Source organism: Lipotes vexillifer, unplaced genomic scaffold (genome assembly GCF_000442215.2).
Source record: "Lipotes vexillifer unplaced genomic scaffold, Lipotes_vexillifer_v1.1 scaffold159, whole genome shotgun sequence".
NCBI lineage: Eukaryota > Metazoa > Chordata > Mammalia > Artiodactyla > Lipotidae > Lipotes > Lipotes vexillifer.
The window spans coordinates 3,558,461-3,585,058 of NW_006770589.1; the positions used below are offsets into that span (position 1 = coordinate 3,558,461).

At 35.7% G+C, this 26,598-nt stretch overlaps 1 protein-coding gene across 1 annotated transcript in view; it reads right to left on the minus strand.

The window, feature by feature from the left end:
- Positions 1–3,813: 3,813 nt before the first annotated feature.
- The window catches only part of MFSD8 (major facilitator superfamily domain containing 8), a 41,808-nt gene continuing 19,023 nt past the window's right edge, over positions 3,814–26,598 (minus strand). Inside the window, exons 4-12 of the mRNA XM_007446258.1 lie at positions 25,623–25,863; positions 24,693–24,806; positions 22,260–22,404; positions 21,481–21,536; positions 17,881–17,989; positions 10,080–10,214; positions 6,578–6,681; positions 6,243–6,490; positions 3,814–4,227 (exon numbers count right to left, since the gene is read on the minus strand). Coding sequence (XP_007446320.1) covers positions 4,021–4,227; positions 6,243–6,490; positions 6,578–6,681; positions 10,080–10,214; positions 17,881–17,989; positions 21,481–21,536; positions 22,260–22,404; positions 24,693–24,806; positions 25,623–25,863 — 1,359 coding nt within the window. The 3' untranslated portion in view covers positions 3,814–4,020. The remainder of the gene's footprint in view (positions 4,228–6,242; positions 6,491–6,577; positions 6,682–10,079; positions 10,215–17,880; positions 17,990–21,480; positions 21,537–22,259; positions 22,405–24,692; positions 24,807–25,622; positions 25,864–26,598) is intronic.

Genomic DNA, 26,598 nt, shown 5'->3' on the forward strand with positions numbered 1-26,598 from the left:
GGGAAAGAGATTCAGGCTTTGCAGCTAAAAGCAATGGCTGAATCACAATGTAGGAGCTTCCCCAGAAGAAGACATCCTAACAACCCTGCTCAGCACAGATCCCACAGCCATGCTGATGAAGCTAGGGGGCTAGGTTCTGGGAGCTCTGACTACTTTCTCCAGAATTTAGCCACTGACCTTGCTCCCTCACTAAAGTCAGTTTTGCTTATGTTGCTCACTTCCTCTTTTTGCTCAGTCCTTATGAAGTTTCACATTGGAGGAGTGTACTGGCAGGGCCAGAAACACAAGCTCATGGCTTGGCTGCAAAGGTAGAGAGAACGAATGCATTTTGGCTTCTAAAAGGAGAGGCTCAATGTGAGAAATTCTCCAAATGTAGAAGGGTCTGCAGGAAATGAAGAGTGCTCACATACATGATCAATGTCCTCCACATCCATTCCAATTCATACTTCACACTGCAGCCAGCTCATTCTAAAATACACAGCTGATTGTTATTAACTTACGTTAAATTAATTGTGGAAATTTAAAAACACACAGAAGTACAGATATACCAGGATAAGGAACCTCCATGTGTCTCCCACCCAACTTCAACAAATATTTTGCCAATCCTGTTTCATCTCTCTTACTGATATCCTTCCTCCACTGGAGTATTTTGAGGCAAATCCCAGAAATCATATAATTTCTATCATAAATTCTTTAGTACCTTTAACAGATAAGGAGCTTTTAAAAGCATAACCAATAACACACATCTCAGAATTAAGAGTAATTCCTTAATATCATTTAATGGTGAGTCCAGTTTCAAATTTCTCATTACCTCAAAAATACCCTTTTACATTTGACTTAAAACAAGATCCAAAATAAGATCTATATAATGCATTTGATTTATATATCTCTGAAGTTTCTTTTCATCTATGACTGCTGATCTCTCAACTTTTATTTTTTCCACAGCATTTTTTTTTTAATTTTAAGAAACTGGACCATTTGTCTATAGAATATATCATCTTCTGGGCTTAGATGATTACTTCCTAGAGGTGGCTTTTAGTTGTATCTTTCGTATTTCCTGTAAACTCGTAGTTTACATCTACAGGCTTGATTAGATTCTGACTCAGTTTTTTGGCAGGAACACTTTCATAGGTGGTGCTGAGTACTTGCTGCATCAAATCAGGAGGCACGTAACGCTTACCCACTTTTAATGATGTTAAGAGTGATCAGTGCGTTCAGGTGTTGTCGGCTTCATCCATCCTTTGGAAAGTTCCTCAGTAATCTTCCACCTCAGTAGTTTTATCATTCACTGATGAATGGTGCCCATATCTATAATATTATTTCACTAAAGGATGCTAGATGGGTTTTTTTCTAATTCTATTATTCCCTTGTATTTATTAGCTTGGATTACTCTATAGGAAATAACTTTCCCACATCAATATTTTATTACCCTGAAGTTTAGATACAGGAAAGGCAGAAGAGAAGCTTAAGTCTTTACTTCCTGGTTTTTAGAGTAAAGAGTTAAAGCCCTAGCGACCTCCAAAGGTGACCAGTGTGCTTCTTACTTTTAATATCATTATGAACTCACAGATTTTCACACATTCGATGTGTTTAAACTGGCTGCAGATATTATTCTTCTCAATGCTTTAATTGTCCCATTTTTGGCTAGTATAAGTCCCTTTGATTCCCAGGTCCTTTTGGCAAGACAAGCCACAAAATGGAGAATGCCTAAAAGTAAAGTCAAACAGAGGTACACGATGAAATATATCACCTCAGGCCAGTTAAAATGGCTATCAAAAAGATAAATATAACAACTGTTTGCAAGTATGTAGAGAAAGGGAATCCTCATGTCCTGCTGATAGGAATGTAAATTGGTGTAGCCACCATGGAAAACAGTAGAGAGGGTCCTCAAAAAATTAAGAACTACCATGTGATCCAGCAATTCCACTTCTGGGTATATATCCAAAGAAGATGAAGGCAGGATCTCGAAGAGCTATCTGCACTCTCATGTCCATTGCAGCATTATTCACAACAGCCAAGATATGATGCACAACCTAGCTGTCCAACAACAGATGAATGGATAAGGAAAATGTAAGTAAGTGTGTGTGTATGAATATTATTCGGCCATAAGAAAGGAGACCCTGCCATTTCTGACAAGATGGATGGACCCTGAGGGCATTATGCTAAGTGAAGTAAGTCAGAAAGAGAGGGACAAATACTATATGATATGACTTGTATGTGGAATCTAAAAGAGACAAACTATTAGAGGCAGAGAGTGGAATGGCAGTTGCCAGGGGCTAGGCTGTGAAGGAAATGGGGAGATGTTGGTCAAAGAGTACAAACTTCCTGTTATAAGATGAGTAAGTTCTAGGGATCTATGGATCTATGGTACTGCATGGTGATTATAGTTAATAACACTGTATTATATAGTTAAAAGTTGCTAAGAGAGTAGATAGATCTTAAATGTTCACACCACGAAAAAAGAAACGGTAATTATGTGATATGATGGAGGTGTTACCTAATGCTATGGTGGTAATCATTTTGCAATATGTAAGTATCAAGTCAATATGTTATACACCTTAAACGTATACAATGTCATATGTCAATTATATCTCCATGAAGCTGGAAAAAAACAAATGACAAAGGGAAAAGATAACCATCTACAAACCAAGGAGAGGCCTCAGAAAAAGCCAACCCTGCTGACACCTTGATCTCAAGCCTTCTAGCTTCCAGAACTATGAAAAATAAATTTTTGTTATTCAAGCCACCCCCCTCAAAAAAAAGTACAACAAACAACATAAAGTGCAAATTATAGTGTTTACTCTTAGATTTGAAATATTTATAACTTAGAGTAGGAAACATTTGGAAAAGTATTTAGAAATATTTTTGCATTTTTGGGTAATACTGATTATCCATATAGATAGTTCTGTACTAGTCCCCTTTAGCAGCATTCAACTTATGTGAGGTAGTAAAGTATACATAATGTGATTTAGCCAATTTCTAGTAAACTCGGTAAACTGTTAGATTACAGCTATTTTACCTCAGATTTATTAGCCTGCCTATATTGGGGCTGTTGGGCCTATCTAAATTTAAAATTCTGCAGTTCTGAGTAGCTATGCAGACACAGATTGAAAACCATTGGGTCTTCCCTACCACTACTGAGAGAGAAAAAATAAATAAGGTAATAGTTTTTCTCTAGAATTTAAGGGAATTAGAAAATGTCAATAATTTTAACAGTTTGCTGTTCAGTATATGTATACAATAACACATATCTGGCTTATGTTTCTAAAGTGAATTATTTATTAGGACTTGAAAGAAAAAAGTAGTTATCTGTACTACAGGTAGCAAAATCCATCTTAATCTCTTAATCCTCTTTATTGCTCAAATATGAGCATTATTCATACACATCCATTAACTTAGGGGTTAATTAGTAAGATCCTGAACTAAAATAAGACGGAAAGTGTAGTGTTAAAAATCATGACTTATAGAAGCTAAGGGAGGATGGCAGGCATGGTAAGTATAAAATTTAAGTCATGATTTTACATAAGGAAAACTTTATAATAACAGAAAATGCATTTTTTAATAAATAAAAAGGAGATAGCTATGAATAAAAGTACCTCTATTAGGTAAAAAATTTCTATAATTTCATTCTATTACAGGTAATTCACACAGAACTCTCCTTATGATTTCACTGCATAATATTCTCTTGTTATTTTAATGACGCCTCTGCAGTTTGACTTAAGAGTATAACTTCACATTTATAGACCATTGTCCATGACTTTATGCCACCCCCCAAAAAATGTCATATGAAGACTATTTCTTTTTTGAGATAAGGAAACTATGATCCAGAATTTTTATATTATCTTGCTATTCATAATTACACATAGAAGTCCCTATTTTATTCAATATATGTTCTTGTTATTCAACATATGCAATATCTACAACCTGACTTTAGGAAACTGACTCTTAGCAATCGTCTAGCAGAGCCTTAAAAGAGAAAGTTCCACACAGCAAGTACTTTCCACCACAGTCTTAGCTAGGTTATTCTTGAATCCTTCCATGCCTTACAGAAAAAGCAATGAGTCTTCTGTAAACCACACCCAGGAGTGTGATGGTGAGCAACACCACTCCACACACAAGGCTGAAAGCCCATCGTGGACCCCAGGCAGCGTACACTTCGCTGATGAAGACAGGTCCAAGAATCCGTGCTGCACTTCCAGACGCTGTTAACCAGCCCATGTACATACCCTGTTGGGGGAGAAGCAGACTGATACTCAGGTGTAGTTATTTTAAAAGCAAGGATGACGCTAATATTACCAAACTATGACAAACATGAGAATCACTTCCTCCATCTGTTATTTTTAAATTAAAGTACCTCTCTATAAATACAGCAAATACTGAGCAATAAACTTATTTGATACACTGTTTAGGAAAATAAAAGTGTAAAAGAACAAGCACTGTCTGCTGAAATGATTCATAAATTTACTTTTTAAGGCTACCATTTATTCTGTACTTGCTATTTTCCAGACACTGTGTCAGGTGCTTTACATATATTGTTTCCAACGTTCACAAATTTCTATGATTGGTATTATCCCCACTTAACAAATGTGGAAGCTAAAGCTCAGAAAATTCAAGTAACTTATCCAAGAGATATGAAGCCCTGTTTGGCTGACTCCACTGTATTAATTTCCACTATACCACAGTGTCACTGCTCCAACTACTGTATCCAAAACTATAGCCCATACAATATATGCAAGAATGTGCAATGCAGCATTACTTTTAATATCCTCCAACTGTAAATAACCTGTCAAGCATGGATTAAGTAAATAAACTATGGTACATTTAATAAATGGAATGCTAAATAGTTGCTTAAAAGAATATGGTCTTGGGCTTCCCTTGGGTGGCGCAGTGGTTGAGAGTCCGCCTGCTGATGCAGGGGACACGGGTTCCTGCCCCGGTCCGGGAAGATCCCACATGCCCGCGGAGCGGCTGGGCCCGTGAGCCATGGCCGCTGAGCCTGCGCATCCGGAGCCTGTGCTCCGAAACGGGAGAGGCCACAACAGTGAGAGGCCCGCGTAACGCAAAAAAAAAAAAAAGAAAGAAAAAAAAGAATATGGTCTTATACAGAATAAGATCTTATAACAAGAATAACATCTCTATACACATTGACATGGAAAGAAGGCCACGGTATGTTAAGGGGAAAAAAAATCCAAGATGTAAAAAAGGTTTATATACATGAGATATAATTCATTTTATCTTTTTTTAAAAAGGCATGAGGGTGGATATGTTTGAAAAGGCATAAAAAATATCATGACGTGTACAAATGAAGTAAACAGTGGTTGACTTTAGTGTGATGGAGGTAAGGAGAGCCTTCCTTTTCTGCTATATACATTTCAAATTACTTGAATTTTGTTACAACCATCATGTATTATTTTGTAATTAATATGCTTTTATTCTTGATTTTGAAAATGTGAAAATATAACTTTAGAGATTAAAAAACCCAGAAATTACCAAAATGTTTTACCTGTTATTATAGCTTTAAAACACTGATGTTAAAATTTTTTTTCTCTTTGCTTTATTTTAATTAACACTAATTTCTACCTTGAAAATGTAAAACTATCAATTTAATTTTTATAAAGAACAAGATACTATTTTCATTTTGTTGCCATTTAAATAACTGCTACTAAAAAGAAAAGTCAGAAGTAAAACCTGGAAATAAGCTAAATATATAATAATAGGAAAATGACTGAATAAATGATGGTACATACATAAGATGGAATATGTCTCCATTAAAAATAATTCCCTAAAAGAAAATTAAATGTCATGGGAGAATATTTACAGCATATTGTTATATTTCTTTTAAAAAGCAGATTACAGGGACTTCCCTGGTGGCACAGTGGTTAAGAATCTGCCTGCCAATGCAGGGGACACAGGTTCGAGCCCTGGTCCCGGGAGATCCCACGTGCCGCGGAGCAACTAAGCCCGTGTGCCGCAACTACTGAGCCTGTGCTCTAGAGCCCGTGAGCCACAACTACTGAGCCTGAGCACCTGGAGCCCATGCTCCACAACAGGAGAAGCCACCCAGTGAGAAGCCCACGCACCGCAACGAAGAGTAGCCCCCGCTCGCAGCAACTAGAGAAAGCCCACGCAACAAAGACCCAACACAGCCAAAAACAAAACAAAAAAATACAGAATGGTCGCAAAAATTGTGAGTGCTTACAAGTATACCTCACGCAATTGCAGTGTCATGCTAGCTGACTCACCTGAGGTTTTGGTCCCAGAATTTTTGAATATAATGTATATGACATAACATTGCAGGATGGATAGCCTATTCCAATTAGCACAGCTGATGTGAGGAACTGGGCCAGATGGATCATGGGGGTGTAGAGGCACCAGGCTTGTTCAACTGGGCAACCAGTTGGTCCTTCATTGTGATCTTCTCTTGGAATCTTCCAAAGAGTAATAATTATTTCTCCAAATGTGGTATTAGGGATTGAATTATTATGTAAATCTGTAAGAACAAAATCAGTACAGTGTATTATTTGTTAATTTAAATGAATAACAGGGGTTAACTTTATAGAATTATGTATAGCTATACCTTCCCACTGTATTTTGGGAAACTGATGTCCCCAAGGTAACAAGATAAAGAAGCCAACCCATACAACAATGAGTCCTCCCAGTAGAATAGCACGCTCGCCAACCCTGTTAAAGGACAGAAACTGTAATTAAAAAATGAAACATTGTATTATAACATAGCTTCATTACTTTTAGAATTTTTAAAACTATAAATAAAATAATATCTTGATACTTTTAGTGATATACTAATTAAAACGAATGCAAAATATAATTTCCCACTAAAAGGAACCAGGACTCCTCTGAAAACTGGCTTATATCAGGTCTGGGATAGAAAATATATAAGATGAGCCTGGACATCGTATCATCCCAGAAAGAAAAGAAATTACCAGTGACTACTAGGTCATGATTAGAAGGACTCAGAGGGAATTCCCTGGAGGTCCAGTGGTTAGGGCTGTGAGCTTCTACTGCAGGGGGCACAGTTTCGATCCCTGGTCAAGGAACTAAGATCCTGCAGACCTCATGGCGTGGCCCCCCACCAAAAAAAAGGACTCATAGCCAATCTGAGGAAGCTGGCTAAAAACATGACAATGTGAACACCAAAAAGAACAGTAATGACAATGGCTTGAAACACATAAAAATGTTATTTATAAATTCATACTATATTAAAATAAAATACTCTTGGTCATTTTTAAAGGATGCTAGGGAACCCACTCATTATTTTAAAAATCAGTCAATAAAAGGAAAGGATCACCCTGTCTCTCCTACAAAAACTGTACCTCAGGATAACCAAATAGGTAGTGATGGAAAAGTTCTCTTTATAGAAAGTGTTCCAGCAAATAAATAAAGGAATGATAGAATTAAAATACCAGCATTTTGCATTGATCTATTAATAAATTAATGGATCTAAGGAATGGTCAATGGCCACTTACGTCATAAAAAGAGATAAACAAAACTTTACATTTCTCCTGATGTAAGCACATACCACCACCTATAAAACATTCTTGTCAAAAAACTGAACTCAAATCTCATCAAGCTTCTAGATCTAAGTACCAATTTTCAAGAAATATAGTAAACACAGGAAAATATTAAAAAACAAACAAAGACACCACAGGGATTTATTCAGCAAGATCCAAAATGTGGGAAACTATAGGGCAAACATCTTGGTTGCTTCAATTTGTAAGGGAGAAAAAGAGAGAGATGGGAGAGATGGAAAAGAAACTTAGAGATTAAAAGAGACTTAAGAAATGTAAGAGCCTGAGTCAAGTGAGTAAGCTGTGAAATAAAACAATATAAAACAAAACAAATTTTTTTAAAAATTTGAGACAGTGGAGAAAATTTGAATACTCCCTGGATATTTGCTGATATTTAGAAATCACTGTTAATTTTTTTAGATGTGATAATGCTGTCATCATTAACTTTTAGAGATACATACTGAAATATTTATGGAAGACATGAAATGATGTCTAACATCAGCTTCAAAATAATCCAGGTGTAGGGGATAGGCAGTGTGGAGTAGGTGGAGGTATAGATGAATCAAGATTGTCCAAGGTTATAATTGTTGAAGCTAGGCAATAGATATTAAACATTCAGTACATGATTCTCTCTATACCTTTGTATATGTTTGAAATTTTCCATAACAAAAAATGAAATATACAGGGACCTCCCTGGTGGCGCAGTGGTTGGGAATCCGCCTGCCAATGCAGGGGACGTGGGTTCAATCCCTGGTCCGGGAGGATCCCACATGCTGTGGAGCAGCTGAGCCTGTGAGCCACAACTGCTGAGCCTGCGTGCCACAACTACCGAAGCCCACACGCCTGGAATACTTGCTCCGCAACGGGAGAGGCCACTGCAATGAGAGGCCCGCACACCGTGGCAAGAAGTGACCCCCCCTCACCACAACTGGAGAGAGCCTGTGTGCAGTGACAAGAACCCAACACAGCCAAGAATGAACGGATTAACTAATTAATTAATTTTTAAAATGAAATATACAAACAAGATCAAAGATTCCTAAAACAAAACAAACAAACCCAACACCTCCCATTACCCTCAGAATACCTACAAGGCTTCACATCTTTCCAACCTGATATTCTCCCATTTGCCATTTCTCTCATTCTTCTCTGGCCAAAATGGCCTTTCTGCTGTTCCTTAAACGTACGAAGCTCAGTCTTCTGGGGCAAGAGAGTTCCAGGCCACTGCATGCCTGTTCTCTGACTTCACTGAGGTCTCTGCTTGGATGTAACTTCCGCTTGAGCTGCCCTCCATGAGCAGTCAATCAAAACAACACTTCCCCTCTCTCCCAACCCTGCCTTGCCACTTTTTATTCTCTTCCTCTGCTCTATTCTTCATAGTACTTCCCATGACCTGATTTCACATTTGTGTTTATTAGCTTTCCCCCCAGTAGAATACAAGCTCTTTGAAGGACATGAAATTAGATAATCTGTAAGAATGCCTATCAGCAGGACCACTCTACATCTGTAGCAAGATGTAATGCATGTACTATTATTTAACTTTGAATATGAATCTATGTCTATATCTTGGCCCCTCTACTTGGCTCTATAAGGATAGGAATCTTCATACTATTCCCCATAACACCTAACCCTACGCACTGACTCAATATTTGTTAATTGATTTTAGAACTTTATTAAAGTTCTAAAGTATTGTTAAAATATTTTAGGAATAATTAAATCGTTAGAACTGTCTAAATTTATCAACTAATGTTCCACTCCAGACTATATGAATGAACTTAATTTTATATAAGTATTTTCCTTAGTGTGTTCTTTACAGTTATACTTTTACAAAATGCTTCTTTAAAAAAGTGTTCTGTGATCAAAGTTACAAAAAACTTTGAGAAATGCTATGTACTCTTGCCATGAAGGTGATATAGTATATATACTGAAGATTTAGAAGTTTTAAAGAAGTTTCGTGATTTTAATCAGAATTTTCCACACTTAACCATTAATCTTTCACAGCAGAACAATGTTTTATGAAATACGCTTATAGAAATACTTTAGATAAAACATAATATACAAAAGATACATTAGAAGACAATTATTCACTTTGTAAAATATCTTGCTTTACCAAAGAATATACTACATGGTACAGAAATATGCTCCCTTAATAAATTTTAAATCTGTTTGCAAACATTCAAGGACTAAAACTCATGCATAATGACAGAAAAGCTTTTTTTTTTTTTTTTTTTTTTTTTTTTTTTTGCGGTACGCGGGCCTCTCACTGTTGTGGCCTCTCCCATTGCGGAGCACAGGCTCCGGACGCGCAGGCTCAGCGGCCATGGCTCACAGGCCCAGCCGCTCCACGGCATGTGGGATCTTCCCGGACCGCGGCACGAACCCGTGTCCCCTGCATCGGCAGGCAGACTCTCAACCACTGCGCCACCAGGGAAGCCCAGACAGAAAAGCTTTATATTATTTTACTAATATATTCATTTACATCGTTAGCTCTGTTTCATGTTTCACTTTAAAAAAAAAAAAAAAGACTTGAAATAAAACCAAAGACAAATAACCTACTTTTGGGAAAGTAATTTTATCCCCATGAAAATAATAACTGCCTCAACTCCAAGAGCAGCAAGTATTATGCCATCATATAACACAGCTTGTTCTCTGGTCCAGGCATACATATCCATTGTTAATGGTGTAACAATGCTAAGAAAAATAAAAAAGAAATTATTCTTATTTTATTTCAATCATAGGCATTGTTATTTAAAGTTGAAATAGTAAGATTTAATAATGATACCAACACATTCAAGAATCTGCATCCCTTTTAACAATGACACCAGATCTACAGAAACAAAAATTTTAAGACATTTTAAGTACATTTTGTTGTAACATGCACAAGCTACTAAGTTTGGCTGTTTGCATTTTTATTTTTTAATATTTACTGTAATTATATAAGTAACATGTCCAACACTGCAAAAAGTGTGAAAAACAGGAAAAGGAAACAAACCAACCATAATCCCTACCATTCTAATATAATTAAAAACTCATGGTTGTGTTTTGATTTAAACTGATCTCTTTTCAATGAAATAATGTTACTATGATTAAGTTATTAACTTACTATGATTAAGTTATTAGAAACTTCTGGGATTTTTTCTTCTCTTCCTCTGTCTCTTTCATACCTATCTTTGAATGTACATATTTTTCTCCCTATCTCCAAATGCTGCTCTTCCTTTATATGACTATCTGTCTCCTTCCTTGCCAAGCTTCTTTTCCTACTTTCTGTCTCCTTCTGTTAACTGGCTACAAAAAGGAATTTAAAAATATTCAAAATATTCTTTCTTTTAAAAAAAAAATCACCATTTTTAATTTTAAAATCAGATGAGCTGCTTTGGAAGATAGTTCACTCATTTCTCAATAAGTGAAACATAGAATTATCATATGATCCACTTCCTGGTAAATACCCAAAAGAACTGAAAGCAGGGACTCAGGTACTTGTACACTAATGTTCATAGTAGCATTAATTACAACAGCCAAAAGATGGAAATAACCCACATTTCCACTGATGGATGAATGGATAAACAAAATTGGTATATAAGTAACAGTGGAATATTATTCAGCCATAAAAAGGTATAAAATTCTGACACATGCTACAACATGGATGAACCTTGAAAACATCATGCCAAGTGAAACATACAAGACAAAAAATGACAAAGGATGCATGATTCCACTCATATGAAGAACCTAAAATAGGCAAATTCATAAAGAAAGAAAGGTGAATAGAGGAAACCAGGGGCTGGGTGTGGGGGAATGGGACTTAGTGATAAACGGGTGTAGCACTTCTGTTTGGGATGATAAAAAGGTTCTTGAAACAGGTGGTGGTGATGGTTGCACAACACTGTGAATGTATTTAATGCCACTGAATTGTGCAATTAAAAGTAATTAAAATGGTACACCTGAAACAAATACATTATTATATACAAATCTGGCCTCAATAAAAACAAAAGAAAATATGGCAGAAAAGCTCTAAGAATCATAGCAGACTACAAGTTTAATAGACGTCCAATAACATGGTTCAAAAATGGGAAATAAATATACAAGAGAATAAATTATATCCTTTAAATTGAAAAAAGAAGTTAAAATAGTAAGTTTATGTTATGTATATTTACCATAATAAAATAAATACCCCCCAAATCAGATGAGCTAAAAATTCCATGTATCTCAATAATTAAAAAAAAAAATCAAGTATATCTGGTATAAAATGTACTGGCATAAAAATGTTACAATATATCAAAAAGTGAAAAAACCCAGTTGTCAAATGATAATATCCATATTCTTGTTGGTTTAAAGACACACACACACACACACACACACACACACACACACACACACCCCTTAATACTTACAGTTGCATAGAAAAAAATGTTTCAAAACAACACACACTGAAGTATTAGCAGTGGTTACCTCCAGGGAAAGAAGTGGATGTGGAAATACAGTTGTAGTGTTTGGAATGTTTACAAGAATATACTATTTTAATAATGGAAAGGTATTTTAAAAATTAAAAAGCCATATGACAAGGGACGTCCCTGGTGGTCCAGTGGGTAGAACTCTGCATACCCAAAGCAGGGGGCCCGGGTTCAATCCCTGGTTAGGGAACTAGATCCCGCATGCATGCTGCAACTTTTAAGAGTTCGCATGCTGCAACTAAGAGTGCACATGTCGCAACTAAGAAGTCTGCATGCTGCATCTAAAAAGATCCCACATGCTGCAACTAAGACCCAGCACAGCCAAACTAAATAAATAAATATTTTTAAAAATAAATAAATATATATTTTAAAAAGCCATATGGTAACTAATAGTCAACAAAGCCTACATGAGTTAGAGATTTTGTAATATACTAGCTTTCTTCAGGATCAGGGCTTAAACAGAGTTAAAATTTCTAGACTGAACCCAACATATATAAGTAGGGCACTGCAGGACAGAAGGGAGTGGCAGGATATATTTAAAGTGATGAAAGGGAAAAACTTACAACCAAGATTACTCTACCCAGCAAGGATCTCATTCAGATTCAACAGAGAAATCAAAAGCTTTACAGACAAGCAAAAGCTAAGAGAATTCAGCACCACCAAACCAGCTTTACAACAAATGCTAAAGAAACTTCTCTAGGAGGGAAACACAAGAGAAGAAAAAGACCCACAAAAACAAACCCAAAACAATTAAGAAAATGGTAATAGGAGCATACATATCGATAATTACCTTGAATGTAAATGGATTAAATGCTCCAACCAAAAGACAAAGACTGGCTGAATGGATACAAAAACAAGACCCATGTATAAGCTGTCTACAAGAGGCCCACTTCAGGGATTTTCCTGGTGGCACAATGGTTAAGAATCTGCCTGCCAACACAGGGGACAGGGGATCGATCCCTGGTCTGGGAAGATCCCACATGCTGCTAAGCAACTAAGCCCGTGAGCCACAACTACGGAGCCCGCATGCCACAACTACTGAGGCCTGTGTGCCTAGAGCCTGTGCTCCACAACAAGAGAAACCACTGCAATGAGAAGCCCATGCACCACAACAAAGAAGAGCCCCTGCTCGCCACAATTAGAGAAAGCCCACGCGCAGCAACAAAGACCCAACACAGCCAAAAATAAATTAATTAATTAAAATAATAAAAAAGAGGAGACCCACTTCAGACCTAGCAACACATACAGACTGAAAGTGAGGAGATAGAAAAAGATGTGCCATGCAAATGGAAATCAAAAGAAAGCTGGAGTAGCAATACTCATATCAGATACAATAGACTTTAAAATAAAGACTGTTAAAAGAGATAAGGAAGGACACTACATAATGATCAATGGATCAATCCAAGAAGAGGATATAACAATTATAAATATTTATGCACCCAGCATAGGAGCACCTCAATACATAAGGCAAATGCTAACAGCCATAAAAGGGGAAATCGACAGTAACACAATAATAGTGGGTGACTTTATCACCCCACTTACACCAATGGACAGATCATCCAGACAGAAAATAAATAAGGAAATACAAGCTTTAAATGACACAACAGACCAGAAAGATTTCATTGATATTTATAGGACAGTCCACCCGAAAGCGGCAGAATACACTTTCTTCTCAAGCGCACATGGAACATTCTCCAGGATAGATCACATCTTGGATCACAAATCAAGCCTTGGAAAATTTAAGAAAACTGAAATCATATCAAGCATCTTTTCCAACCACAACGCTATGTGATTAGAAATCAATTACAGGAAAAAAACTGTAAAGAACACAAACACATGGAGGCTAAACAATACACTACTAAATAACCAAGAGATCACTGAAGAAATCAAAGAGGAAATTTTAAAAAATACATAGAAACAAATGACAATGAAAACACGACAACCCAAAACTCATGGGATGCAGCAAATGCAGGTCTAAGAGGGAAGTTTATAGTAATTCAATCTCACCTCAGGAAAAAAGAAAAAGCTCAAATACACAATCTAAACTTACACGTAAAGCAACTAGAGAAAGAAGAACAAAAAACACCAAAGTTAGTAGAAAGAAAGAAATCATAAAGATCAGAATAGAAATAAATGAAATAGAAATGAAGAAAACAATAGCAAAGATCAATAAAACTAAAAGTTGGTTCTTTGAGAAGATAAACAAAATTGATAAACCTTTAGCCAGACTCATCAAGAAAAAAGGGAGAGTATTCAAATCAGTAACATTAGAAATGAAAAAGGAGAAATTACAACTGACACCACAGAAATACAATGGCCCAGAAGAGACTACTTCAAGCAACTATATGCCAATAAAATGGACACCCTGGAAGAAATGGACAAATTCATAGAAAGGTACAACATTCCAAGACTGATTCAAGAAGAATTAAAATATATAAACAAATGAATCACAAGTAATGAAATTCAAACTGTAATTATAAAGCTTGCAGCAAATAAAAGTCCAGAACCAGATGGCTTCACAGGCAAATTCTATCAAACATTTAGAGAAGAGCTAACACCTATCCTTCTCAAACTCTTCCAAAAAATCGCAGAGGAAGGAACACTCCCAAACTCGTTCTACAAGGCCACAATCACCCTGATACCAAAATCAGACAAAGATAACACAAAAAAAGAAAATTACAGACCAATATCACTGATGAGCATAGACGCAAAATTCCTAAACAAAATTCTAGCAAACAGAAACCAACAACACATTAAAAGGATCACACACCATGATCAAGTGGGATTTATCCCAGGGATACAAGGATTCTTCAATATATGAAATCAATCAATGTGATACACCGTATTAACAAATTAAAGAATAAAAACCATATGATCATATCTCAATAGATGAAGAAAAAGCTTTTGACAAAATTCAACACCCATTTATGATAAAAACTCTCCAGAAAGTGGGCATAGAGGGAATCTACCTCAACATAATAAAGGCCATATACGACAAACCCACAGCAAACATCATTCTCAATGGTGAAAAACAAAGCATTTCCTCTAAGATCAGGAACAAGACAAGGATGTCCACTCTCACCACTATTATTCATCATAGTTTTGGAAGTCCTAGCCATGGCAATCAGAGAACAAAAAGAAATAAAAGCAATACAAATTGGAAAAGAAGTAAAACTGTCACCATTTGCAGATGACATGATACTATATACATAGGTAATCCTAAAGATTCCACCAGAAAACTACTAGAGCTAATCAATGAATTTGGTAAAGTTGCAAGATAAAAATTAAAGCAGAGAAATCTCTTACATTCCTATACACTAAGAACGAAAAATCAGAAAGAGAAATTAAGGAAACAATCTCATTTACCATTGCAACAAAAAAGAATAAGATACCTAGGAATCAACCTACCTAAGGAGGCAAAAGACCTGTACTCAGAAAACTATAAAACATTGATGAAAGAAACCAAAGATGACACAACAGATGGAGAGATATACCATGTTCTTGGATGTGAAAAATCAACACTGTAAAAATGACTATACTACCCAAAGCAATCTACAGATTCAACACATTCCCTATCAAATTACCAATGGCATTTTTCACAGAATTAGAACAAAAAAATTTACAATTTATATGGAAACATAAAAGACCCCGAATAGCCAAAGCAATCTTGAGAAAGAAAAATGGAGCTGGAGGAATCAGGCTCCCTGACTTCAGACTATACTACAACGCTACAGTAATCAAGACAGTATGGTACTGGCATAAGAACAGAAGTATAGATCAATGCAACAAGAGGGAAAGCCCAGTGATAAACCCACACACCTATGGTCACCTATCTATGACAAATGAGGCAAGAATATACAAGGGTTAAAAGACAGTCTCTTCAATAAGTGGTGCTGGGTAAATGGGACCTCTATAAGTAAAAGAACAAAATTAGAACATTCTCTGACACTATACACAAAAATAAACTCAAAATGGATTAAAAACCTAAATATAAGACCAGACACTATAAAATTCTTAGAGGAAAACATAGACAGAACACTCTCTGACATAATCACAGCAATATCTTTTTGGATCCACCTCTTAGAGTAATGAAAGTAAAAACAAAAATAAACAAATGAGACCTAATTAAATTTAAAAGGTTTTGCACAGCAAAGGAAACCATAAACAAAATGAAAAGACAGCCCACGGAATGGGAGAAAATATTTGCAAACAAAGTGAGGACCAACAAGGGATTAGTCTCCAAAATATACAAACAGCTCATGCAGCTCAATATCAAAAAAAAAAAACAACCCAATCAAAAAATGGGAAGAAGGGGCTTCCCTGGTGGCGCAGTGGTTGAGGGTCCGCCTGCCGATGCAGGGGACACGGGTTCATGCCCCAGTCCGGGAAGATCCCACATGCCACGGAGCAGCTAGGCCTGTGAGCCATGGCCACTAAGCCTGCACGTCCGGAGCCTGTTCTCCGCAACAGGAGAGGCCACAACAGTCAGAGGCCCATGTACAGCAAAAAAAAAAAAATGGGAAGAAGATCTAAATAGACATTTCTCCAAAGAAGACATACAGATGGCCAAGAGGCACTTGAAAAGATGCTCAACATCACTAATCATTAGAGAAATGCATATCAAAACTACAATGAGGTATCACCTCACACTGGTCAGAATGGCCATCATCAAAAAATCTACAAACAATAAATGCTGGAGAGGGTGTGGAGAAAAGGGAACCCTCTTGCACTGTTGGTGGGAATGTAAATTGATACAGCCACTATGGAGAACAGTATGGACGTTCATTAAAAAACTAAAAATAGAGCTACCATATGACACTGCAGTCCCAATCCTGGGCATATATCTGGAGAAAACCATAATTCAAAGAGACACATGTACCCCAGTGTTCACTGCAGCACTATTTACAATAGCCAGGACATGGCAACAACCTAAATGCCCATCAACAGATGAAAGGATAAAGAAGATGTGATACATATACACAATGGAATATTAGCCATAAAAAATTGGGTCATTTGTAGAGATGTGGATGGACCTAGAGTATGTCATACAGAGTAAAGTAAGTCAGAAAGGTAAAAACAAATATCGTATATTAACGCATATATGTGGAATATAGAAAAATGGTACAGATGAACCTATTTTCAGGGCAGGAATCGAGACACAGATGTAGAGAATGGATATGTGGACACGGTGGGGAAGGGGAGGGTGGGATGAATTGGGAGATTAGGATTGACATATATACGCTACCATGTGTAAAATAGATAGCTAGTGGAACCTGCTGTATATAGCACAGGGAGCTCAGCTCAATGCTCTGTGATGATCTAAGTGGGTGGGATCGTGGGGGAAGTGGGAGGGAAGCCCCAGAGGGAGGGGATGTATGTATACATATAGCTGATTCACTTCATTGTACAGCAAAAACTAACACAATACTGTAAAGCAACTATACTCCATTTAAAAAACAAAAAAAGCCATATGATAACTAATGGTCAACAAAGCCTACACAAGGCAGAGATTCTGCAATATACTAAGTTTTATCAGGATCAGGGCTTAAACGAGTTAAAATTTCTCGACTGAACCCAACATACATATGTAGGGAGCTATATAGCTTAAAGTAAATTACATTAATACACAAAGTTTTATAGGTATATTTATCATAAAACTCAGAGGAAAGGGAGAAAGACTAGTGAAACAGACTCCCTTATAAGGAAGGAAGACAAGGCAGTAAGATTACAGGCAGAGAATTAACTACATTCAAGTTAAAGGCAAAAAATGTATATATGTTTTTTACATCATGATAAGAAAAATATGCCTTACATAAGGTTTTTGAGAACATCTATATTCCTGATTAATATTGCATTAAGAAAAGGTTATTTACACAATCAGATTTAGATGAAAACAGAAAAAAACTTACGTTTCAAAAAGGGCAAAGATAAACAGAATCACAAAAAACAGAACATTGGTGGCCACAACAGCAACTTGATCAATATTTCCTTGGGGGACCTGAACTTCATCTGTACTTGCTGTAGTAAACAGAAGAAAAATTATATTACCTACACAACTAATTTTTCTTATGACACTAAAACAGTGTAAAATTATATGTAGCAAATTCAATGACTAAACATTTAAAATCATTTTTTTAGGTTTTCAAAGCAATTTAAAAGTTAACAATTTACATAACAGAAATAACTTTTAAATGGCATTTAAAATTAAAGTGAATTTTCTTCCCAGGACATACACTTCAATTCTGTTACCTACAGGAAATACTCAGATTTTCTATTTGGCGTCTCTCAATCAAAAACAGAAATGTATGTCCATAGAATTCTATAAAATGATCTCATACTAAATACTAAATTTGCTTTAAATTTCAGTTGCAGATTTTTTTCTACTTTACCTAAATTTTAAAGTTACACGGATTTCATGAAGACCTCAAATAGTTTACTAAATAAGTTCTCAGTTCTATGATTCACCTCAATGGATATATATTTTGAATTTCAACAGTATGTAGTATTACTATTAGTAAATATCCTTATTTTTTAACCACAATTTTTTTCAAGTTCTTACGTTATCATTTATATTTTTTGCAAAGAACTACCAAGATTTGATGGTGGTTTTATAAATTAGGAAGGCAAATGAGTTAAGATGTTCACTTATCTTGAACTATATAGTTAAGTAACACACTCAATATAAGCTATATCTGATGTAATTGAGAAATGTGAAGCCATATATTGATACATGTATGTATACACATCCATCATGCTACTTTATAATTTACCCGCATATTCAGAGTAAACCAGGTAAGTAATACAAGAATGTATTTATGTTATCTTTAAGTGTATGTGTGGCAGAAGTGGGGGCAGGGGGTGATTTTCCTAAGACACAATAAATTTCTATAATTTTTTCATAATAGTGCCTGCCTTTATATCTCAGGATTCCTGAGGAGGAGTTCTTCCTCCAATAATAAGTGAGATTTGAAAATAGTCTGCTATACTTGGGGGCAATTAAGCACCTTGGACACTCGACATAGGGTTATGACCTCCATTTCACACAAAGAAAACCAGTCACACCTTTGTCCAGTTCCTTTTCTGGGGTAGACTCTGGTCCCTGTGGGCCTTGAATTATTTTGGATAGACCTCCCTGATTCTCAATCACCATCTAGAAGCCAGTCTTTACTCCTTTGAATCAAATATCAACATTGCCCCAAGTTAGACTGGAGTTTACTTCATATATGTTTAGTTTTCTGCAGCCTCCAACCAGTGCTAGTTTTAGTGGGGAGACTCAGAAACGTTGCATCCTAAACTGTGGGAACTGACTAGGTATCCTTATTATAAGAATTTTAAGAAAACACTACATATTGATTAAAAAACTGTGTAATTGGAAATTAAATCCTATCCCATGATAACACTTTTAATAATAGGAACAACTTGATATGTTTTATCTAAACATTTATTGAAATTTAAAAATGATCTTTCTTTTATAAAAATTATTTTGAAGGACCTAGAAATCTTATGAAAGAAAATAGATCTCTCCTTTTTAAACTCTGATTTGTGCTTTAGAGCAGTGTTGTCCAATAGAGCTCTGACATGATGGAAATGTTCTTTCTCTCTACTGTCCAGTACAGCTGGCTGTTAGTCACATATACCCATTAACTAAGCACTTGACATGTAGCTAGTGTGGGAGTTCCCTGAAGGTCCAGTGGCTAGGACTCGGCGCTTTCACGGATGTGGCCCAGGTTCAATCCCTGGTTAGGGAACTAAGATCCTGCAAGCCATGCCAAACAGCCAAAAAAAAAAAAAATGTAGCTAGTGAGATAGTGAGAATGAGGAATTTCTTAAATGTAATTAAGTTTAAACAGCCAAATATGACTAGTGGCTACCACATTGGACAATGTAGCTGTATGTCTTTGCTACCCAAAGTGTGGTTCATAGACCAGCAGCATCAGTTCCCATGTGAGCTTGTTATAAATGTAGATTCTCCCTCCCCAGGCCTACTGAAACAGACTCTGCATTTTAACAAGGTTCCCAGGTGCTTTCTAAGGGTATTAAAGTCAATAAAGCAAGGATCAATATGGTTATCCCCTTCAACTTATGAAAGATTTCTTGTGTATCTTCCCTTTCTCAGCCCCTCAACCTCACCCTCTTTAACTTGCTCATTCTCTTTACCTTTAAAGAGGTAGAGAGATAGGTCCTTTAAGTTAGCATCCTATCTTACACCTTTTTAAAACAGTAGCTTAAACCCACTGCCGGCACTTCCTCACCACTCATTGTTTCTTTTTTTCTTTCTTTTTATTTTGAAAACTTTCAAACACATCCTTATCCATTTATGCCCTAGATTCAACAATATTTTGTCACACTTGATTCACCTACCCCTTCCTTTCCTCCTTTCTCTCACTCTCTCTTTGTTGCTGTAGTGTTTTTCACTAGATGATTCCCAAATTTCTATCTCTAGCTTTGATCTCTACTGCCAGAATTACAGATGCCTCTGGAATTTTTTAGTTTTTCTAGGGTAGCATTATATTTGGTTTGAACCAAATTGAAATCACCTTATCTTTTCAGCCAGTGTCCCTTCTTAAATTCTCCTCCTCTCATTCTTTCAATTATCTAGAATCAAAACCCAGCAGACATCTTCAACAACCCCCTCCATTCCTTAATATTCCCTATCCAACCTGTCAGCATCTTTTTTTTTTTTTCTTCAAAAGCTCATATCTCATCCCTTCTCCATTCACATTTACTGCTGTAGTTCAGGCCTTTACATATCTGGATTAGCCTCACTTGCAATCTGACTATCGTCATACTTCTCCTTTGTTCAAAATTTTCCATAGCTCCTCACCACTCTGCTCTCTACCCAACTACTTTTAACTTTACCTTCCACCAGTTTTGTTGTAAAAATTAAATAAAATGTCTATCAAAGAACTTGGTAAAATAACAGTGTCTTTTCCAAAACTTTATAAACTCCTTGAGGACAAGGACTAAATTGCATTCTTTTGCATGGGGGACAATCCCCAAGGAGGACATAACTAGGAGTACTTAAATAATGGTTTATTTAGTAAAATATACCTACTTACCAGACTGGGTACCTATTTATGAGTCAGAGAAAGATATGAAGGATGAAAATGTGTATTTGTAGAGTATAAGAATAAAAATACAAAAGAGAAACCACACTTATTCCCATGATTAAGTGAATAAAGAAATACTTGAAACAGAAAGATACATTTGGTAGCAATAATACTGAAATCATTTCAAAGATCTCAAGGATTTTAGGATATTGGCTTTTTGAAAACTAGATGAAGTGATTTTTAGCAATGGTTTTAACCTTACCAATTGTGCACACCAAGTCACTGATATAGGCATGCCTTTAAAAAAAATCAACTTAGCTAACTTTCAACTTTGAAGATCTTCCCCAATTACCCATTGTACTGTCCTCAGAGACAAAATTCAAGTGAATATCAAAGAGGCAGAATCATTAGAAACACTTTGTAATATTATAGTAATTTCGTCAAACAGGTTAATAGTACCTTCTTCAAAATTAATATTTTTACACTGTCGTCCTGTGTCATCCACACGATGTTCTCTTAAAAGAAAAACATAAATATTGTATCCATGAAAGGCTTAGTATAATAGATAATAGTTTAAATTTATTACTAGCTTTCTATTTTTTCACATTCTGGTATAGTTTCTTTCACTGTCTTCTGAGTAATGAAATTATTATGATATATAACCGATAAAATTTTTAAAATACAAGTTACAATTATTATTATATTATCATATAAAATGAAAAAAAACCTCAATTCATCCAAAAGCACACATGAGTTGCCTTAATCAGTATTTGAAATTTTCCAATGATTTTTAACATGGGTTATAAAGATTTTGGACTCTTGGATAAAACACTCCAAAGAAATATAAAGTAACAAAATTCTATAGTTTTATAAAATTTTTTCTAATATATAAAAATGTGTAAGAGATACACATTATGAGTAACTTTTGTATCTAAGGTTGAACCTAATCATTAATCTACTTAAAATGTTGCTTTCATGCCATTTCCCCTACTTAGAAATCTATCATTAGTAGACCAAGACCAAACCTTGAATCTTTAAAGACCTTATAATCTGTTCTTATTCATCATCTATTATTTTAGTTGTCAGTACCACATGCATTAGCTGATAAGAAAATATGAACACAACTAGACATCAAAAACCAAATAAAGACATCATAGAAATAATAATTCTCCAACAATGATAATGCTTATTTAATTTCACAATCTACAAGAGTAGTTTTATCATTTCTATCTAATTACCTTAATACAGTAAGAATCAGAATAATATTTAAAATTCCCAGGAAGGCGCCAAGTAAAACTGGTGCTGTGTACATGTTTATCTGCAGCTTAATGGTATCCCATGTCACGCCCTTTTCTCCAATGAGTGCAAAACAAGTCTGAAAAACTTATTAAAATAAAATGTATACAGATTAATTATTATATGGGAGGCACAGTCTAAAATAAATGTGAGAAATATTTACCATAGAATTGGAAGTAATATATGGAATCATCCATCTGCATCAGACATCTCAACAGGGGCAAGAAAATTGGTTCTTGGTGGGGAGAGGCAAAACATTTACTCTTTTTCTGTATAAAGCACAGATATGCATACAGTACATAAAACACATACAATATAGGTCTGTGGTATTAAAATTTCATGGGATGGAGTGATTAGGAAAGAAATGTCTAAAAAGCCTCCTTAGGGAGACAATAACATTAAAAATGGGTGAGAAGCACTGATGTACAGGCATTCACAAGGGATTATACATAACTTGTCAGTATTTTCTTTTTTTAAAATACATCTCTGTATGAAATTTAAGTTATACAATTTCTTCCATAAGTAAATTATTAAAGTTTAACCAATTTCATTATAAGAAAGTGTCACTTTTTTTTTTTTTTTTTTTTTTTTGCGGCACGCGAGCCTCTCACTGCTGTGGCCTCTCCCATTGCAGAGCACAGGCTCCGGATGCGCAGGCTCAGCGGCCATGGCTCCCGGGCCCAGCCGCTCCGCAGCATGTGGGATCTTCCCGGACCGGGGCACGAACCCGCGTCCCCTGCATTGGCAGGCGGACTCTCAACCACTGCGCCACCAGGGTAGCCTGAAACTGTCACATTTTAACTCAATATTTTAAAATATTACTGTGTATATGGTACTTAAATTATATATATTTAATACCACTTTCAATTTGGATCTGTGGCAAAAATCAGATGGGTAAGTATTGGTTTGCTCTCCTGGTTTAGATTCTATATCTCGTTCTGCCAGGACTTTACATGTAACCTTAGGGTGAGGATTAAGTAAAATACTGCACCTAAAGCACTTAGAACAGCATCTAGCATATGGTTAAGCAGTCAATAAATGTTTGTGCTTATTGATGTGGTTATTATTGGAAAAGTCATCTAATCTTTTCAGGCCTACATTTACTCATCTTTAATATAAAATGTTTTAGTGAATAATCTGTTTTAAAAAATTTTATTTACTATTTATTTTTGGCTGCATTGGGTCTTCATTGCTGCCAGCGGGCTTCTCATTGCGGTGGCTTCTCTTGTTGAGGAGCACGGGCTCCAGGGGCGCAGGCTTCAGTAGTTGTAGCACACGGGCTTAGTTGCTCTGCAGCATGTGGGATCTTCCCAGACCAGGGCTCAAACCTGTGTCCCCTGCATTGGCAGGCAGATTCTTAACCACTGCACCACCAGGAAAGCCCCGTGAATAATCTTTAAAATAGATGGCCAGAATATTTACTGAGAACCTAAGCCTATACCAGGTACTGTGCTAGAAACTGAGGGTAGAGTGGTAAGTTTAAAAAGACCCAGACTATGCCCTCATGTATACAGTAAGGTAATAGGTTCAACTGTTCTAGATTTCTGCTTATATCTTATTCCAGAACACTGAACTAAAATACTAGATTTTGGTGAATGATGAATTAGGCTTTCTTCTGTTGAAGCGAAGTAATGGAAACTGGAGGTTGGGGTGTTAATGATGAAGTAAACTGAGCTAGATTCAAATTGATGCTATTGATAACTGCAATATTAAAAGCATGGGCCAATTATATGGCTTTTCAAAGTTATGCTAGGCATAAAAAATTAATTTCTCTACTCATTTAGCAGAAAATTAATTGGCCTTAGGGAAATATTAAATCTCATTAATATATTTTTATATTCATTAAACTATGAAAGCTTGGAAAGAAGAAGAGACTAGTAAATCTTTTTTAAACTTTCATTTTCTTCAACCTTAGAAAAGTCTTAAAGGTATGGGCAAAAAGGGGAAAAAACCTCCTATAACTTTCCTCAAATCCTTCAATTAAAAGAATTTTGTTTCGCGTAAACAAGAAAAAAAAAGCAAACTCTTGCTGAGATGTCAAGCTAAATGATTATCTGACAGAACGTATACTTTGGAATCAGACAGTGAGGTTTGAATCTCATATTTCCCATTTAATATCAGGGTGACCCTGGATAAGTTACTTAGATTCTCTATGCCTTGGTGTCCTAATCTGTACAGTGGGACTAATGACATTTAATTTAGGGAACATGAGTTAACACATATAAAGAGCCTAGCCTCACTGCTAGATCAAAAAATATCAGTTTCCCTCCCTTTGCCTTCAGCTATGAGGTTTCATACTTGAATTGCATCTAACATTTGAACCTCAAAAGTTTTCCCAATTCAAATCCAAGTGATGATAAGTGAAGAACACCTACCTGGACCTAGAATAAAACCTAATGCTTGACATGCACTTGTGTTTGCCATGGAACTTGTTCTTTCCTGAAGAGAGGTAGCACCAGCAATATATGATCTAATAACAGCTACATTTCCTAAGAAAAGACACAATAATACAAAGTAAAAGAAAATATTCTCCAGTTTATAAAAATTCGACTTAATTTGGCTCTATACAGAAGAAGAAATATTAACCTACAACATAGTTACTGCTTCCTCTTTATGATTATACAAGGCATGTATAGTGAACAAATGTATCAATTAATGGAAAATATTACTTTTAGTAATATGAAAACACAGTTAAAGATGTGAATGAATGAAAAAATGGCATACAGGAAACAAACTTTTTTCATCATTAAATACAGAGAAAGCATTGAGTGGATGGAGTACTACTAATTGCTACACTGTTTTAAAAGAAATATGGTACACACTCTGCATGTTTTTTAAAAAAATCCTAAAAATTTGAGTCAAAAAAATTTGCTGAGCATTTATGTTGAAGAGACTCTGCTAGGGGCTAGAGAATATTTTCAAAAGTCATAGATTGTCTCTAATTACACTAAGTTTACTAGCTAGTTGGTGATAAGAGGTAAAAACAGTGCAAAACAGTATATAAGCAAATGCCAGAGACATGTTGGAGAAGCGGTAGTGTAGCATAAGAAAGCTTCATGGAAGAGGTGGAACTTGAACTGAATCTTGAAGGATGAAGAATCATGGGAACAGAAGAGAGAAACTATAGGTAATAGGAACATCATGAGCAAAGGCAAAATGATAGGAAAGATATTTGCAATGAGACATCTGTATGTTGAATGTCGTATAGGAGATTGAGAAGAGGTGACCCTAGATGAGAGAAGGCCATAAATGTCAGGATGAATGTGAGTCCAACACAACCAAAAATATACATGCATGCATATTACCTGCTCCAAATCCCACCAATCCACGAGCAACCAACATGTAGTATTTATTATGAGAAGCTGGAACCTGGACATACGCATACAGGCAGTTGGCTGCCACCGAAATGAAAATGGAAACAGTAAGAGGTTCTTTTCTTGGTCGATAGTTAGACCACAAACCAAATATAGGCGAAGCTACCATTTGGCCAAGGCTAAAAGAAGCAATAACCCAGCCCAAAAAACTTGCGTCGGCAGTCTGATCAATCTGCAGAAAAAAGTACAATGCTTTAAGAATTGTTATCTGAGAAAAGTAAAGTTAAAAATCTAAATACATTTTTTCTGACCATGTAATATTTCTTATTAAAAAAATAAAAACAATAATTCTAACACATAAGTTTTATAACACCATGACTTACAGTAAGGAATTCAAACTTCTGACATTACAATTAAATGTGTTAACAATTCACTATACACAAGGAAAAATGTTTAGGGAACTTCATATTTTAGAACAATTATAGAAATTCTGTCATAAAAATCTTGTTAAAAAAAATCACATTATATACCTAACAATAACATCATAAAGATAGTATGTCATTCTTTAATTCTTGTAAAGTAAATACAATTATTTACCTTATGCTACTCTATAAACTAAACAACCATTAGCACTGTGAATCTATTTTTTTTAACTGGGCACAATAATCAAATGCTTAAAGACAATAATAAAATTTCTCTCATTAAACCTACTATTAATTCTTCCTTTCAGCATAGATAATCCAGGATTCTACCAAAGAGGAGTTATATATCATTAATACTGAGGTTAAAACCAAATGATTACAACTCAGAAAATACTTTCAGAAAACAAAAAATTTTTGTTTACAAAAGGGACTATGGAATAAATCAACAGATTGGGTTTTTAAAAATATGGTAGGGGGGCTTCCCTGGTGGCGCAGTGGTTGAGAGTCCGCCTACCGATGCAGGGGACACGGGTTCGTGCCCCGGT